The 17,910-nt window shown below is 36.9% G+C and overlaps 2 protein-coding genes across 2 annotated transcripts; both read left to right on the forward strand.

Moving 5' to 3' along the window:
* Window positions 1-8,777: 8,777 nt before the first annotated feature.
* On the forward strand, window positions 8,778-12,178 carry LOC127286523 (uncharacterized). The gene is made up of 3 exons (XM_051312967.1): window positions 8,778-9,218; window positions 9,425-10,253; window positions 12,047-12,178. Exons 1-2 carry the CDS (start codon window positions 9,098-9,100, stop codon window positions 10,240-10,242), a joined length of 939 nt encoding a protein of 312 aa, XP_051168924.1. The 5' UTR covers window positions 8,778-9,097; the 3' UTR covers window positions 10,243-10,253; window positions 12,047-12,178.
* Window positions 11,004-12,149, forward strand: LOC127286759 (uncharacterized). Its single transcript, XM_051313338.1, has one exon. It carries the CDS (start codon window positions 11,004-11,006, stop codon window positions 12,147-12,149), a length of 1,146 nt encoding a protein of 381 aa, XP_051169295.1.
* Window positions 12,179-17,910: the final 5,732 nt, after the last annotated feature.

The raw sequence follows: 17,910 nt of genomic DNA on the forward strand, positions 1-17,910 counted from the left end.
AGAATTTTCGTTTCAATCAAGTAATTGATACTCCGGGATGACTCCAACGTACATCCAGATATCCAGGAGTCAATTGGACAACTTCTTCAGGGAAGTTTAGCTGTAATCAAACCATCAATACTCCAGGATGACTCCAACGTTCATCATGATGACTAGGAATCAATTGGAACACTTCTCCAGGGAATTTGAGCTGTTATGAAACAATCGATACTCTAGGATGACACCATAGTACATCATAATGACTAAGAGTCAAATGGACAACTTCTTCAGGGAATTTTAGCTGTAATAAAACAATCGATACTCCAGGATGACTCCAACGAACATCATGATGACTAGGAGTCAATTGGACAACTTCTCTGGGGAATTTTAGCTGTAACAAAACAATCGATACTCCAGGATGACTCCAACGAACATCATGATGACTAGGAGTCAATTGGACAACTTCTCTGGGGAATTTTAGCTGTAATCAAACAATCGATACTCCAGGATGACTCCAACAAACATCATGATGACTAGGAGTCAATTGGACAACTTCTCTGGGGAATTTTAGCTGTAATCAAACAATCGATACTCCAGGATGACTCCATCGAACATCATGATGACTAGGAGTCAATTGGACAACTTCTCTGGAGAATTTTAGCTGTAATCAAACAATCGATAATCCAGGATGACTCCAACGTTCATCATGATGACTAGGAGTCAATTGGGCAACTTCTCCAGGGAATTTTAGCTCTAATCAAACAATCGATGGTCCAGGAGCACTCCAAAGTACATTATAATGACTAGGAGTCAGTTGGACAACTTCTTCAGGGAAATTTAGCTGTATTCAAACAATCGATACTCCAGGATGACTCCAACGAACATCATGATGACTAGGAGTCAATTGGACAACTTCTCTGGGGAATTTTAACTGTAATCAAACAATCGATACTCCAGGATGACTCCAACGAACATCATGATGACTAGGAGTCAATTGGACAACTTCTCTGGGGAATTTTAGCTGTAATAAAACAATCGATACTCCAGGATGACTCCAACGAACATCATGATGACTAGGAGTCAATTGGACAACTTCTCTGGGGAATTTTAGCTGTAACAAAACAATCGATACTCCAGGATGACTCCAACGAACATCATGATGACTAGGAGTCAATTGGACAACTTCTCTGGGGAATTTTAGCTGTAATCAAACAATCGATACTCCAGGATGACTCCAACGAACATCATGATGACTAGGAGTCAATTGGACAACTTCTCTGGGGAATTTTAGCTGTAATCAAACAATCGATACTCCAGGATGACTCCATCGAACATCATGATGACTAGGAGTCAATTGGACAACTTCTCTGGAGAATTTTAGCTGTAATCAAACAATCGATAATCCAGGATGACTCCAACGTTCATCATGATGACTAGGAGTCAATTGGGCAACTTCTCCAGGGAATTTTAGCTCTAATCAAACAATCGATGGTCCAGGAGCACTCCAAAGTACATTATAATGACTAGGAGTCAGTTGGACAACTTCTTCAGGGAAATTTAGCTGTAATCAAACAATCGATACTCCAGGATGACTCCAACGAACATCATGATGACTAGGAGTCAATTGGACAACTTCTCTGGGGAATTTTAACTGTAATCAAACAATCGATACTCCAGGATGACTCCAACGAACATCATGATGACTAGGAGTCAATTGGACAACTTCTCTGGGGAATTTTAGCTGTAATCAAACAATCGATACTCCAGGATGACTCCAACGAACATCATGATGACTAGGAGTCAATTGGACAACTTCTCTAGGGAATTTTAGCTGTAATCAAACAATCGATAATCCAGGATGACTCCAACGTTCATCATGATGACTAGGAGTCAATTGGGCAACTTCTCCAGGGAATTTTAGCTCTAATCAAACAATCGATGGTCCAGGAGCACTCCAAAGTACATTATAATGACTAGGAGTCAGTTGGACAACTTCTTCAGGGAAATTTAGCTGTAATCAAACAATCGATACTCCAGGATGACTCCAACGAACATCATGATGACTAGGAGTCAATTGGACAACTTCTCTGGGGAATTTTAACTGTAATCAAACAATCGATACTCCAGGATGACTCCAACGAACATCATGATGACTAGGAGTCAATTGGACAACTTCTCTGGGGAATTTTAGCTGTAATCAAACAATCGATACTCCAGGATGACTCCAACGAACATCATGATGACTAGGAGTCAATTGGACAACTTCTCTAGGGAATTTTAGCTGTAATCAAACAATCGATAATCCAGGATGACTCCAACGTTCATCATGATGACTAGGAGTCAATTGGGCAACTTCTCCAGGGAATTTTAGCTCTAATCAAACAATCGATAGTCCAGGAGCACTCCAAAGTACATTATAATGACTAGGAGTCAGTTGGACAACTTCTTCAGGGAAATTTAGCTGTAATCAAATAATCAATACTCCAGGATGACTCCAACGAACATCATGATGACTAGGAGTCAATTGGACAACTTCTCTGGGGAATTTTAGCTGTAATCAAACAATCGATACTCCAGGATGACTCCAACGAACATCATGATGACTAGGAGTCAATTGGACAACTTCTCTGGGGAATTTTAGCTGTAATCAAACAATCGATACTCCAGGATGACTCCATCGAACATCATGATGACTAGGAGTCAATTGGACAACTTCTCTGGAGAATTTCAGCTGTAATCAAACAATCGATAATCCAGGATGACTCCAACGTTCATCATGATGACTAGGAGTCAATTGGGCAACTTCTCCAGGGAATTTTAGCTCTAATCAAACAATCGATGGTCCAGGAGCACTCCAAAGTACATTATAATGACTAGGAGTCAGTTGGACAACTTCTTCAGGGAAATTTAGCTGTAATCAAACAATCGATACTCCAGGATGACTCCAACGAACATCATGATGACTAGGAGTCAATTGGACAACTTCTCTGGGGAATTTTAACTGTAATCAAACAATCGATACTCCAGGATGACTCCAACGAACATCATGATGACTAGGAGTCAATTGGACAACTTCTCTGGGGAATTTTAGCTGTAATCAAACAATCGATACTCCAGGATGACTCCAACGAACATCATGATGATTAGGAGTCAATTGGACAACTTCTCTAGGGAATTTTAGCTGTAATCAAACAATCGATAATCCAGGATGACTCCAACGTTCATCATGATGACTAGGAGTCAATTGGGCAACTTCTCCAGGGAATTTTAGCTCTAATCAAACAATCAATAGTCCAGGAGCACTCCAAAGTACATTATAATGACTAGGAGTCAGTTGGACAACTTCTTCAGGGAAATTTAGCTGTAATCAAATAATCAATACTCCAGGATGACTCCAACGAACATCATGATGACTAGGAGTCAATTGGACAACTTCTCTGGGGAATTTTAGCTGTAATCAAACAATCGATACTCCAGGATGACTCCAACGAACATCATGATGACTAGGAGTCAATTGGACAACTTCTCTGGGGAATTTTAGCTGTAATCAAACAATCGATACTCCAGGATGACTCCATCGAACATCATGATGACTAGGAGTCAATTGGACAACTTCTCTGGAGAATTTTAGCTGTAATCAAACAATCGATAATCCAGGATGACTCCAACGTTCATCATGATGACTAGGAGTCAATTGGGCAACTTCTCCAGGGAATTTTAGCTCTAATCAAACAATCGATGGTCCAGGAGCACTCCTAAGTACATTATAATGACTAGGAGTCAGTTGGACAACTTCTTCAGGGAAATTTAGCTGTAATCAAACAATCGATACTCCAGGATGACTCCAACGAACATCATGATGACTAGGAGTCAATTGGACAACTTCTCTGGGGAATTTTAACTGTAATCAAACAATCGATACTCCAGGATGACTCCAACGAACATCATGATGACTAGAAGTCAATTGGACAACTTCTCTGGGGAATTTTAGCTGTAATCAAACAATCGATACTCCAGGATGACTCCAACGAACATCATGATGACTAGGAGTCAATTGGACAACTTCTCTAGGGAATTTTAGCTGTAATCAAACAATCGATAATCCAGGATGACTCCAACGTTCATCATGATGACTAGGAGTCAATTGGGCAACTTCTCCAGGGAATTTTAGCTCTAATCAAACAATCGATAGTCCAGGAGCACTCCAAAGTACATTATAATGACTAGGAGTCAGTTGGACAACTTCTTCAGGGAAATTTAGCTGTAATCAAATAATCAATACTCCAGGATGACTCCAACGAACATCATGATGACTAGGAGTCAATTGGACAACTTCTCTGGGGAATTTTAGCTGTAATCAAACAATTGATACTCCAGGATGACTCCAACGTACATCATGATGACTAGGAGTCAATTGGAAAACTTCTTCAGGGAATTTTCGTTTTAACCAAATAATCAAGTTTCTATGACAACTCCCACGTACATCCAGATACCCAGGTGTGAATTGGGCAACTTCTCCATGGAATTTTTACTGTAATCAAATAATCGATACTCCAGGATGACTCCAACGAACATCATGATGACTAGGAGTCAATTGGACAACTTCTCTGGGGAATTTTAGCTGTAATCAAATAATCAATACTCCAGGATAACTCTAACGTACATCATAATGACTAAGAGTCAATTGGACAACTTCTTCAGGGAATTTTCGTTTCAAACTGATTCTCAATAATTAAAAGAATTATAAACTTGGATTTAATATTTAGGATTATTTAATATTAGGATTCTCACAAAATTATTGTTGTCCCACTTTATTTTACCGAAGGGGTGAAAATCGAAAAATAAGGGTTGATTTTGAAAAAAAGGGGTCAAAAAATTTTTTTTTTAATTTTGTATACTTTTTTGAAAAGTACGTGAAAAAAGCATGAAAATTCATTATAGATAAATTAAAATCCATTAACTTTTGTCATAGTTATACGGATTTGAAAATGACAATGTTACCCTTAACGTCAAAACTTCAACCCCCTCTACTTTTTACAAATATTTTTTTAATGCGTTTATATTTTAGGGATTTATTACTATCATATCGGACAACAATTTACCAAAGTATGAAGCCAATCCCAGAACATTGACTTTTTGGGCTGGGGCGATTGAAAATGAATCTCTCATATAAGAGATGTACATGACATGATATATTTTTTTAGGGGGTTTCATAGACAAGCTCACATGTGCTCAGAAGAGTACTTGATGTTTTAAGCGCCCCTAACTTCATAAAAAATGTATTTTCAATGTATAATCTAACCGGATTGTGAAATCTTAAACACAGAAAAAGCAAAATAACCTATACATTAAAGCCTCATTAATATTATTTATGATATAATTAAAAGTTAATGAATAATTGTTGCTTGAAGTCGGGGCTTCATCTAACCGTTTTAAATTACGACACTGTCCACGTCGAATTTTTCTTAACTTGACTACTAAATATTGAAAAAAAGAGGTCATATATTGTTAAAGAGACTTCTATTAAATAAGAAATTTCGGCTTCTTCTCGTTTTTTCCCCACTTTAGTAGTCAATTTACTAAAAATACATATGAGTTTAACAAAAATTGATACTTAAATTTTCTCCGTGTAAAATTCTCTGAAGAAGTTGACCAATATACTCCTGGGTATCCGGATGTACGTTGGAGTTGTCTTAAAAAATCGATTATTTTGTTGAAACGAAAATTCCCTGAAGAAGTTGTGCAATTGACTCCTAGTGATCATGATGTACTTTGGAGTCATCCTGGATTATCGATTATTTGATTACAGCTAAAATTCTGTAGAGAAGTTGTCCAATTGACTCCTAGTCATCATGATGTACGTTGGAGTCATCCTGGAGTATCGATTGTTTTATTGCAGCTAAAATTCTCTGGAGAAGTTGTCCAATTGATTCCTAGTCATCATGATGTACTTTGGAGTCATCCTGGAGTATCGATTGTTTTATTACAGCTAAAATTCCCTGAAGAAGTTGTCCAATTGACTCCTAGTCATCATGATGTACGTTGGAGTCATCCTGGAGTATCGATTGTTTTATTGCAGCTAAAATTCCCTGAAGAAGTTTTCCAATTGACTCCAAGTCATCATGATGTACGTTGGAGTCATCCTGGAGTATTGATTGTTTGATTACAGCTAAAATTCTCTGGAGAAGTTGTCCAATTGACTCCTAGTCATTATGATGTACGTTGGAGTCATCCTGGAGTATCGATTATTTGATTACAGCTAAAATTCCCTGGAGAAGTTGTCCAATTGATTCCTAGTCATCATGATGTACTTTGGAGTCATCCTGGAGTATCGATTGTTTTATTACAGCTAAAATTCCCTGAAGAAGTTGTCCAATTGACTCCTAGTCATCATGATGTACGTTGGAGTCATCCTGGAGTATCGATTGTTTTATTGCAGCTAAAATTCCCTGAAGAAGTTTTCCAATTGACTCCAAGTCATCATGATGTACGTTGGAGTCATCCTGGAGTATTGATTGTTTGATTACAGCTAAAATTCTCTGGAGAAGTTGTCCAATTGACTCCTAGTCATTATGATGTACGTTGGAGTCATCCTGGAGTATCGATTATTTGATTACAGCTAAAATTCCCTGGAGAAGTTGTCCAATTGATTCCTAGTCATCATGATGTACTTTGGAGTCATCCTGGAGTATCGATTGTTTTATTACAGCTAAAATTCCCTGAAGAAGTTGTCCAATTGACTCCTAGTCATCATGATGTACGTTGGAGTCATCCTGGAGTATCGATTGTTTTATTGCAGCTAAAATTCCCTGAAGAAGTTTTCCAATTGACTCCAAGTCATCATGATGTACGTTGGAGTCATCCTGGAGTATTGATTGTTTGATTACAGCTAAAATTCTCTGGAGAAGTTGTCCAATTGACTCCTAGTCATTATGATGTACGTTGGAGTCATCCTGGAGTATCGATTATTTGATTACAGCTAAAATTCCCTGGAGAAGTTGTCCAATTGATTCCTAGTCATCATGATGTACTTTGGAGTCATCCTGGAGTATCGATTGTTTTATTACAGCTAAAATTCCCTGAAGAAGTTGTCCAATTGACTCCTAGTCATCATGATGGACGTTGGAGTCATCCTGGAGTATCGATTATTTCATTACAGTTAAAATTCCCTGGAGAAGTTGCCCAATTCTCACCTGGGTATCTGGATGTACGTTAGAGTTGTCATAGAAACTCGATTATTTGGTTAAAACGAAAATTCCCCAGAGAAGTTGTCCAATTGACTCCTAGTCATCATGATGTTCGTTGGAGTCATCCTGGAGTATTGATTGTTTGATTACAGCTAAAATTCCCTGGAGAAGTTGTCCAATTGACTCCTAGTCATCATGATGAACGTTGGAGTCATCCTGGAGTATTGATTATTTCATTACAGTTAAAATTCCCTGATGAAGTTGTCCAATTGACTCCTGGATATCTGGATGTACGTTGGAGTCATCCCGGAGTATCAATTACTTGATTGAAACGAAAATTCCATAAATTCTGGGAAAAACCAAAAATTTTCCGGGAATGTTCTCAGAATGTTCTGGGAACTACTCCCAGAGTCACTCTGCAAAAATTCCGGGAACCTTTTTACGTGGGTGATTTTATTTTCAATTTTTTCAATTGTTTTAAATCATAAAAAATTTCACAAGGTAAATCAGAAATTTTTCCACCATAATTAAAAGCAATTTCAATCATTTTTAAATGTTCATTAGTCAATAAAAAATTTAAAGGAAAAGGGGGTCGAAAATGCCCGAAAGTATTCTGCGGACAAAGACAGGTGGATATAGACGGACGTTTAGACGTTTTTTGATGTCCGTCTAGCCGGACGTTTAGACACTTTGTAAATAATAAACAGGAAAAAAAATTATTTGATTCAAATAATAATTGAATACTTGAATATTATTAAATAAATATTTTCTTTGAATCAAATAATTTTTGAGTTAATTAAATTTTGTTTAAAATAATACAAAAATTTCTGAATTTTTGATATGTTTTTAATTTAAATAAAAATTATTTAGCTGAATTAAATATTTATTTCATAACCATCAAGTAACGATTATTTGAAACAAATAATTTCTTTTCAGTTTATATAAAATGAAAATATTTTATTTCTTTAAATAACCGAACAAAATATTATTAGCAAAATTCAACGAATTTAGAAAGTTTTTTAACGAACAAAATATGAGCAATTTTTGGTAAAAATTGGATATTAATTATTAAATAATTGTTTATTAATTTTAAACATAAAACATAATAGGTTAAATAACCATTATTTAATAATAAAATAAAAAATAATTTTCCAACTAAATGATTCAAAAATTCACCAAAAACAAATTTTTAATTTGAGGTTATGTCAAATAAATATTTTTGCTTTAAATATATATACAGTAAGAAAAGTACAAGTGTAGTCATAGGAAAGCATGCGTTACGCATAAGTTTGTCTCACTCGCACTCATGGACTGTGACTACGATGGTACTTTTCTTACAGTATAAGAAATATTAAGTTCCAAGTACTAAATTTCTGTATTCTTGCGAACTTTTAAAATTACAGAAAGTATAATAAGATAAAAATTTTTATTTTAAATTAATATTAGGAAAAAATAAATAGTAACAAACATGATGATCCTGAACTTTTAATTCTTTTTTATTTAAATCATTAAAATTGAAAAATGCGTTTTAAAAAATATCGCTTAGTTATCGTCATCATATAAGGTTATTCAAGTTGGGTGTGGGAAAGCCAAGATGGATGATTGCTGGTGCACAAACATCCGGCCTATCAGCCTATCAGCATTCATTCCCACGAGAAATACGTGGAAATGTGTGCTGATAGACCGGATGTTTGTGCACCAGCTTGGCTTTCCCCCACCCAACTTGAATAACCTTATAGCTCTGTATATAATTATATTTCACTTCCTTGTTCGAAGATATAACTTGTAGTACCGCAACTTGTTGCCAGGTGACGCCACATGTTTAGAGATAGATCAGAGAGAAAAACTCTCCCCTCTCTGTCTATCTCTTAGCTCCGCGTTCCCGCGTCCTCCATTCGTTTCTTGGCGCTGGCTGACGCTACATCGTTATCATGAATGTCCAAGAACAAAAGAATTTTTTTCAAGACGAACTGCGTAGATTAGAGGACCAAATGACTCTCGTCCTAACCCAGATGGATGACTTAGATAAAGCGGAACCAGCACACGAGGAAGGTAAGAAATAAGATAATTTTTCTTGTTCCCTTTGTTTTAGATTCACCAACAGGCATTCCTCCCCTCTCCCAACTAGTAAAACAAAATGTCGGCCGAGTTTCGAATCTTAAGTCGAAACCATGTGCCAATTTCTCACACCGATTCTTGATTTTTAAGTCAAGAACAAAGGTGAATTTGAACTTTTCGTACAGAAAAGTATCTTATAGTTACAGGGACCGAGACAATGGAGGAGGATCCAGTGATATGTGGAGAGGATGATGATCAGGTGGAAGAAACCACCAGATATTTGGGTATTAATCCATCAAAATCGTCCGACGATTTAAAATTAAACGAGGATGTTGCAGCCAGAATAAAAGCCTGGCTCGTTAGGGGATTCGCAACCAAGGAAGAAAAAGAGAAATTATTGTCATCTGTTTCAAAAAAAGGGACAATCAACCTCGAGGCCCCAATTCTCAATGAGGAAGTGCTGGTAGACATTTTCCCAAAATCTCTTACCAGAGACAATTATTTCAAAGAGTACCAAAATTTGACTGGTGCTGCTTTATCCAACATCGCGACCATTTTCGACAGCATCGTGCATGACCAGGAGGATCCGCCCGAGAGAGATACTATACTGGATAAACTCTCATGTTCAGTAAAACTGCTCAGCCATCTTTTCTTTTCATTGTCCTCAGCGAGAAAAGCGTTTCTCCTCGGTAAATACGACGAAAGAATACAAAAAATCTTGAAATCAACAGATCCTACAACCTACCTCTTTGGCGACAATCTCAAAGGCGTTATTGACTCTTCTAAAGCGATGGAGAAGGTCTCGAAAGACTTGAAACCTAAAGTCAACCAAACCGCGAGAAAGAATAATTTTTTAAACTGGAAGAGCCCCTCGGTCAAGAAGGAGGTGAACCGAGGAGGCGGAAGGAGTTATCCGAGACCTGGCACCTCCAAAACGTCACAATATCCGTACAGACCACGCCCATATCCAGCCAAGAGTCATTACCATCAATCACAACCACAGCAGAGTCGACGTTAGAATCTCAACTGGTAAGTTCAGCCGCAAGATTAAATAATTTTCTCTCAAATTGGTCGGAAATCACGAATGATAATTTTGTTTTAAATATTGTAAGGGGTTATAAAATTAATCTTGAACAGGAAGTATTTCAAAATACAATGCCTCGAAAAATAGAGCCAAATAAAGACCTAGATTCCGCTCTAGGTAAATTAATTATAAAGGGAGCAATCGAAACTTGCAAACCCATACAGTTACAGTTCCTGTCAACTTTTTTTCTAACCCCAAAATCAGATGGTTCCCTTAGGTTCATTCTTAACCTCAAAAAATTCAATTTTTTTGTAAAAAAAGAACATTTTAAACTAGAGGACATAAGGACAGCCATTAATTTATTAAGCCACGGTGATTTTATGTGCAGATTAGATTTGACAGACGCATACTTAACAGTACTAATAGACAAAGAGGATCGAAAGTATCTTAGGTTCATATATAGAGACCAGCTTTATCAATTCAAGGCTCTACCTTTTGGGTTATCCTCAGCTCCATTCGTTTTTACTAAATTAGGCAAACCAATAGTAAATTATTTGAGAAGTAATGGCATCAAAGTTGTTGTTTATTTAGATGATTTTTTAATCTTTGGATCAACTGCGTCAGAATGTTTGCATAATACGCAGCAAGCAATTACTTTGTTGAAATACCTAGGATTTTTAATAAATTGGGAGAAAAGCGAACTTAATCCCACAAAATCTTGCAAATTTCTCGGGATGATTATAAACTCGGAAAATATGATAATCGAACTTCCTTTAGAAAAACGTGTTAAAATTCGAGAATTGCTGGATAAAACTTTAATTAAAGGAATGTTGAGTTTTCACAATTTAGAAAAATTTATAGGAGTCTTAGTCGCGGCTTGTCCGGCAGTAGCTTACGGTTGGCTATACTATAAAGAGCTCGAAATCTTAAAACAAAACGAATTAAAAATACCTAACTTTAACCCGAATAAAAAAGTCGTTCTATCCGAGGAAGCTATGAAAGATTTAAAATGGTGGCGTTCGCAAATTGATACCGCTAAGAACAAAATCAGAACTAGTTCTTTCGATTTAGAAATCTTCTCTGATGCCTCCAGCACAGGCTGGGGTGCCACTTGCGGTGAACTTAGAGCCAACGGGTTCTGGAATGAACAAGAGAGGCTTAAACCTATCAATTATCTCGAACTCAAGGCTGCCTTCCTAGCTCTTAAATGTTTCGCGGCCACGGCTTTCAATAACCAAATACTTCTTAGAATAGACAACGTAACCGCTCTAGCTTACATCAACAAAATGGGGGGTACAAAATCCAAAGACTTAAATAAAATCACGCGGCAAATTTGGGAATGGTGTATAGTCAAGGGTATATGGATTTTTGCAGAATATGTGGCTTCCAAAGAAAACCCGGCTGATGAGGGCTCTCGAGTTTGTAACTTAGACACTGAATGGCAGCTAGCGGATTACGCTTTTCAAAAAATCGTGGATAAGTTTGGTTTCCCTTCGATAGACCTGTTTGCGTCGCGAATTAATAACAAATGCGAAAAATATTGTTCCTGGACGAGAGATCCAGATGCTTTTGCCATAAATGCAATGACGATTGACTGGAGAAACGATTTTTGGTTCGCGTTTCCTCCATTCTCACTTATTACTAGAATTTTAAAAAAGATACGAGACGAGGGTTCCAGAGGAATATTAGTAGTTCCACTATGGAAGGTTCAACCCTGGTTCCCAGTTTTTAAGCAACTTCTCATATCAGAAATGATTGTTTTCAATCCTTCAAAACATTTATTACTCTCTCCTTGCAGAAAAATAAGCCACCCTCTGTCGGACAACCTTTCCCTGGCGTGTGGCATTGTATCCGGGAAGCGTTCAAGAAAAAGGGACTGGACGACAGCACAGTCAACATAATGACTAACTCCATCACACCCAGCACGGCCAAGCAGTACAATACTGCGTTAAAGTATTGGTGGCAGTTTTGCAGTTCAAAAAATTTAGATCCCTTTCAAGTTGATGAAATGTCGGTTCTCAGCTGTTTGTCGGAAAAATTTTCCGAAGGAGCGGCTTATGGAACATTAAACACGATGAGGTCTGCGATTTCACTGATCATTTCGGAAGACATCTCTAGAAGCTCATTGCTTCTCCGCTTTTTTAAAGGTGTTTTCAACCTAAGACCTACAGCTCCAAGGTACAACACCACCTGGGACGTTGATGCTGTCTTAAAAACTATAGAGGACTGGGGACCATCGGATCAATTAAACCTACAAAAACTGACGCTTAAACTCTCAATGTTATTGGCGTTAGAATCGGCATTTAGGGTACAGACCTTGGCTTTAATTAATTTCAGTTTAATCAGAATTAGTGACAAGGGCGTTGAAATCAGAGTTCAAGACAGAATTAAAACATCAAAACCCGGAGTTCAACAACCATACGCGTTTTTTCCATTTTTCGAGAACGAAAATCTTTGTTTAGCAAGAACTATCATGTTTTACGTTTCAAGAACCAAAGACTTTAGAGTAAATAGGGTTAACTTACTTTTATCTTTCAAACCGCCATACCAAGAGGTAGGATCTCAAACCATCAGTAGATGGCTTAAGTTAGTTTTAAAAGAAGCTGGAATCGCGGACGAATTTAAAGCCCATAGTACTCGGCATGCCGCGACTTCAAAAGCCCTAATTAAGGGATTAAATATCCAGAAAATCAAAGAGACTGCTGGCTGGTCTAAGAACTCATCCGTGTTTGCAAAATTTTATAACAGACCAGTCAAAAGAACTGAGAAAAATTTCGCCTCAGTGGTATTATCCTAATTTTAAATAAATAGTTCGTGTTTTGTTTTTATTTTTATATATAAGAAGTTCTAACATTATAAATGTTGTCCAGAGACTCTTTATTACTTTCTTAATAGATAAGCTTAATATAAGATAAGATAAGCTTATCTTTGCATTAGTCTTAGTTTGTTTTCCATGTTCTAATTTTGTAAAAAATGAATAAATAAATAAATTGTTCGATTTCCTTAATAAAATTAGTATTTTTCAGAAAGTTTAGCTCTAAACTTCTACAAGTTATATCTTCGAACAAGGAAGTGAAATATAATTGATGATTAAACGAACTTCTTGTGATGAAGTTCAATCATAATTATATGAACGACTTGTTCGAAGATATAGTTCCCTCCCTGTTCCCACTCCCTTAAACATAATTTAAATTTTACTCTAAACTAAATGAAGGACGCGGGAACGCGGAGCTAAGAGATAGACAGAGAGGGGAGAGTTTTTCTCTCTGATCTATCTCTAAACATGTGGCGTCACCTGGCAACAAGTTGCGGTACTACAAGTTATATCTTCGAACAAGTCGTTCATATAATTATGATTGAACTTCACAAGAAGTTCGTTTAATCATCAATTCTATGTAATACATATATGTCGCTCTTTCATAAACTGAGTTGTGTTTGTAAAAATTACCACATGCTCAGTATTGGCGCTGCTAGTCCGGAATCTACAACGACATGTGATAAAACATTCGAAATATAAGATAATTTTATACATTCCCAATCCTGGTAGGAGAAGATTGACAAATATTTATTGTTACTGTCAAAATAAATTGTTTACTACATATTTCAGCTAAATTCGTATGATTTATTAAAAATGTGATTGTTTATTACTAAAAAAAAGTGATAAGTGCTATATATGTACACAATTATACAAAATTTAGTCTCCAGTATCGGTAAGTTTATTTCACATAAACACACACTTACAGATATATGTCAACTATCAATTACGTTTATTTTATTTTTAATTAAATTTTCGTATTATTAACAAATTTTTTAAAACTATTTTTTTGTAACTCCATGTGTGCCACTTTTATCTTTCATTTACACAAAAAAAATGAATTTGATTCATTTTTCACACAAAAATCTGTCGATTACAAAATCTGTTGCAAAAGATAAGCCATACATTTTTTGTTCGAGACTTTTTGCTCAATTTTTTGGCATTATTACCGAGTCATTATCTGGCAAATTTTTTTTTTGGAAATTTTTTTCCCAGTTTTAGTGAGTGTAGCTCAGCATCCGCTGGACCAATCAAAAAGTGCGCCATACATTTTTTGTTCGAGAGTTTTTGCTCAATTTTTTGGCATTATTCCCGAGTCATTATCTGGAAAATTATGTTTTTCAAAATTTTTTTCCCAGTTTTAGTGAGTGTAGCTCAGCATCCGCTGGACCAATTAAAAAGTGCGCCATACATTTTTTGTTCGAGAATTTCTGCTCAATTTTTTGGCATTATTCCCGAGTCATTATCTGGAAAATTTTGTTTTTCAAAATTTTTTTCCCAGTTTTAGTGAGTGTAGCTCAGCATTCGATGGACCAATCAAAAAGTGCGCCATACACTTTTTGTTCGCTACTTTTTGCTAAAGACTTGGCGGTATTTCCGAACGATTATCTCGCAAATTAAATTTTTCTAAAATTTTTAGGAAAATTATTTGAATGTAGCTCAGCATCCGCTGGACCAATCAAAAAGTGCGCCATACATTTTTTGTTCGCTACTTTTTGCTACCCACGTGAAAAGGTTCCCGGAATTTTTGCAAAGTGATTCTGGGAGTAGTTCCCAGAACATTCTGAGAACATTCCCGGAAAATTTTTGGTTTTTTCCCAGAATTCATGGAATTTTCGTTTCAATCAAGTAATTGATACTCCGGGATGACTCCAACGTACATCCAGATATCCAGGAGTCAAATGGACAACTTCATCAGGGAATTTTAGCTGTAATCAAACAATCGATACACCAGGATGACTCCAACATACATCATGATGACTAGGAGTCAATTGGGCAACTTCTCCATGGAATTTTAACTGTAATCAAATAATCGATACTCCAGGATGACTCCAACGTACATCATGATGACTAGGAGTCAATTGGACAACTTCTCTGGGGAATTTTAGCTGTAATCAAACAATTGATACTCCAGGATGACTCCAACGTACATCATGATTACTAGGAGTCAATTGGGCAACTTCTCCAGGGAATTTTAACTGTAATAAAACAATCGATACTCCAGGAGGACTCCAACGTACATCATGATTACTAGGAGTCAATTGGGCAACTTCTCCAGGGAATCTTAATTGTAATCAAATAATCGATACTCTAGGATAACTCTAACGTACATCATGATGACTAGGAGTCAATTGGACATCTTCTCTGGGGAATTTTAGCTGTAATCAAACAATCGATACTCCAGGATGACTCCAACGAACATCATGATGACTAGGAGTCAATTGGACAACTTCTCTGGGGAATTTTAACTGTAATCAAATAATCGATACTCCAGGATGACTCCAACGTACATCATGATGACTAGGAGTCAATTGGACAACTTCTTCAGGGACCTTTCTTTTTACCCAAATAATCGAGTTTCTATGACAACTCCAACGTACATCCAGATACCCAGATGTCAATAGGGCAACTTTTCCAGGGAATTTTAGCTATAAACAAACAATCGATACTTTAGGATGACTCCAACGTACATCATGATGACTAGGAGTCAATTCGACAACTTTTCCAGAGAATTTTAGATGTAATCAAATAATAATTCTCCAGGATGACTCCAACGAACATCATGATAACTAGGAGTCAATTGGACATCTTCTCTGGGGAATTTTAGCTGTAATCAAACAATCGATACTCCAGGATGACTCCAACGAACATCATGATGACTAGGAGTCAATTGGACAACTTCTCTGGGGAATTTTAACTGTAATCAAATAATCGATACTCCAGGATGACTCTAACGTACATCATGATGACTAGGAGTCAATTGGACAACTTTTCCAGAGAATTTTAGCTGTATTCAAATAATAATTCTCCAGGATGACTCCAACGAACATCATGATGACTAGGAGTCAATTGGACAACTTCTCTGGGGAATTTTAGCTGTAATCAAACAATCGATACTCCAGGCTGACCCCAACGTACATCATGATTACTAGGAGTCAATTAGACAACTTCTTCAGGGAATTTTAACTGTATTCAAATCATCGATACTCCAGGATGACTCCAACGTACATCATGATGACTAGGAGTCAATTGGACAACTTCTCCAGAGAAATTTAGCTGTAATAAAACAATCGATACTCCAGGAGGACTCCAACGTACATCATGATTACTAGGAGTCAATTGGGCAACTTCTCCAGGGAATTTTAACTGTAATAAAACAATCGATACTCCAGGATGACTCCAACGTACATCATGATGACTAGGAGTCAATTGGACAACTTCTCCAGGGAGTTTTAACTGTAATCAAATAATCGATACTCCAGGATGACTCCAACGAACATCATGATAACTAGGAGTCAATTGGACATCTTCTCTTGGGAATTTTATCTGTAATCAAACAATCGATACTCCAGGATGACTCCAACGAACATGATGATGACTAGGAGTCAATTGGACAACTTCTCTGGTGAATTTTAACTGTAATCAAATAATCGATACTCCAGGATGAGTCCAACGTACATCATGATGACTAGGAGTCAATTGGACAACTTCTCTGGTGAATTTTAACTGTAATCAAACAATCGATACTCCAGGCTGACCCCAACGTACATCATGATTACTAGGAGTCAATTAGACAACTTCTTCAGGGAATTTTAACTGTATTCAAATCATCGATACTCCAGGATGACTCCAACGCACATCATGATGACTAGGAGTCAATTGGACAACTTCTCTGAGGAATTTTAGCTGTAATCAAACAATCGATACTCCAGGCTGACCCCAACGTACATCATGATTACTAGGAGTCAATTAGACAACTTCTTCAGGGAATTTTAACTATATTCAAATCATCGATACTCCAGGATGACTCCAACGTACATCATGATTACGAGGAGTCAATTGGGCAACTTCTCCAGGGAATTTAAACTGTAATCAAATAATTTATACTCAAGGATGACTCCAACGTACATCATGATGACTAGGAGTCAATTGGACAACTTCTTCAGGGAATTTTCGTTTTAACCAAATAGTCGAGTTTCTATGACAACTCCAACGTACATCATGATTACGAGGAGTCAATTGGGCAACTTCTCCAGTGAATTTTAGCTGTAAACAAACAATCGATACACCAGGATGACACCATAGTACATCATAATGACTAGGAGTCAATTGGACAACTTCTTCAGGGAATTTTAGCTGTAATCAAAAAATCGATACTCCAGGATGACTCCACGTACATCATGATTACGAGGAGTCAATTGGGCAACTTCTCCAGGGAATTTTAACTGTATTCAAATCATCGATACTCCAGGATGACTCCAACTTACATCATGATGACTAGGAGTCAATTGGACAACTTCTCCAGAGAAATTTAGCTGTAATAAAACAATCGATACTCCAGGAGGACTCCAACGTACATCATGATTACTAGGAGCCAATTGGGCAACTTCTCCAGGGAGTTTTATCTGTAATCAAATAATAGATACTCCAGGATGACTCCAACGTACATCATGATGACTAGGAGTCAATTGGACAACTTCTCCAGGGAGTTTTAACTGTAATCAAATAATCGATACTCCAGGATAACTCCAACGTACATCATGATGACTAGGAGTCAATTGGACAACTTCTCCATTGAATTTTAGCTCTAATTAAACAATCGATACTCCAGGATGACTCCAACGTAC

This window comes from Leptopilina boulardi, unplaced genomic scaffold, assembly GCF_019393585.1.
Source record: "Leptopilina boulardi isolate dan_hultmark-lab unplaced genomic scaffold, ZJU_Lbou_2.1 LbouV2_362, whole genome shotgun sequence".
NCBI classification, from domain to species: domain Eukaryota; kingdom Metazoa; phylum Arthropoda; class Insecta; order Hymenoptera; family Figitidae; genus Leptopilina; species Leptopilina boulardi.

What these genes read in the sequence shown, in the direction of transcription:
- LOC127286759 (XM_051313338.1), top strand. Translation starts at nt 11,004, where the DNA reads ATGATAATCGAACTTCCTTTAGAAAAACGTGTTAAAATTCGAGAATTG.
- LOC127286523 (XM_051312967.1), top strand. Translation starts at nt 9,098, where the DNA reads ATGAATGTCCAAGAACAAAAGAATTTTTTTCAAGACGAACTGCGTAGA. An exon ending in GGAACCAGCACACGAGGAAG is followed by an intron (nt 9,219 to 9,424) that starts GTAAGAAATAAG and finishes AGTATCTTATAG; the next exon opens with TTACAGGGACCGAGACAATG.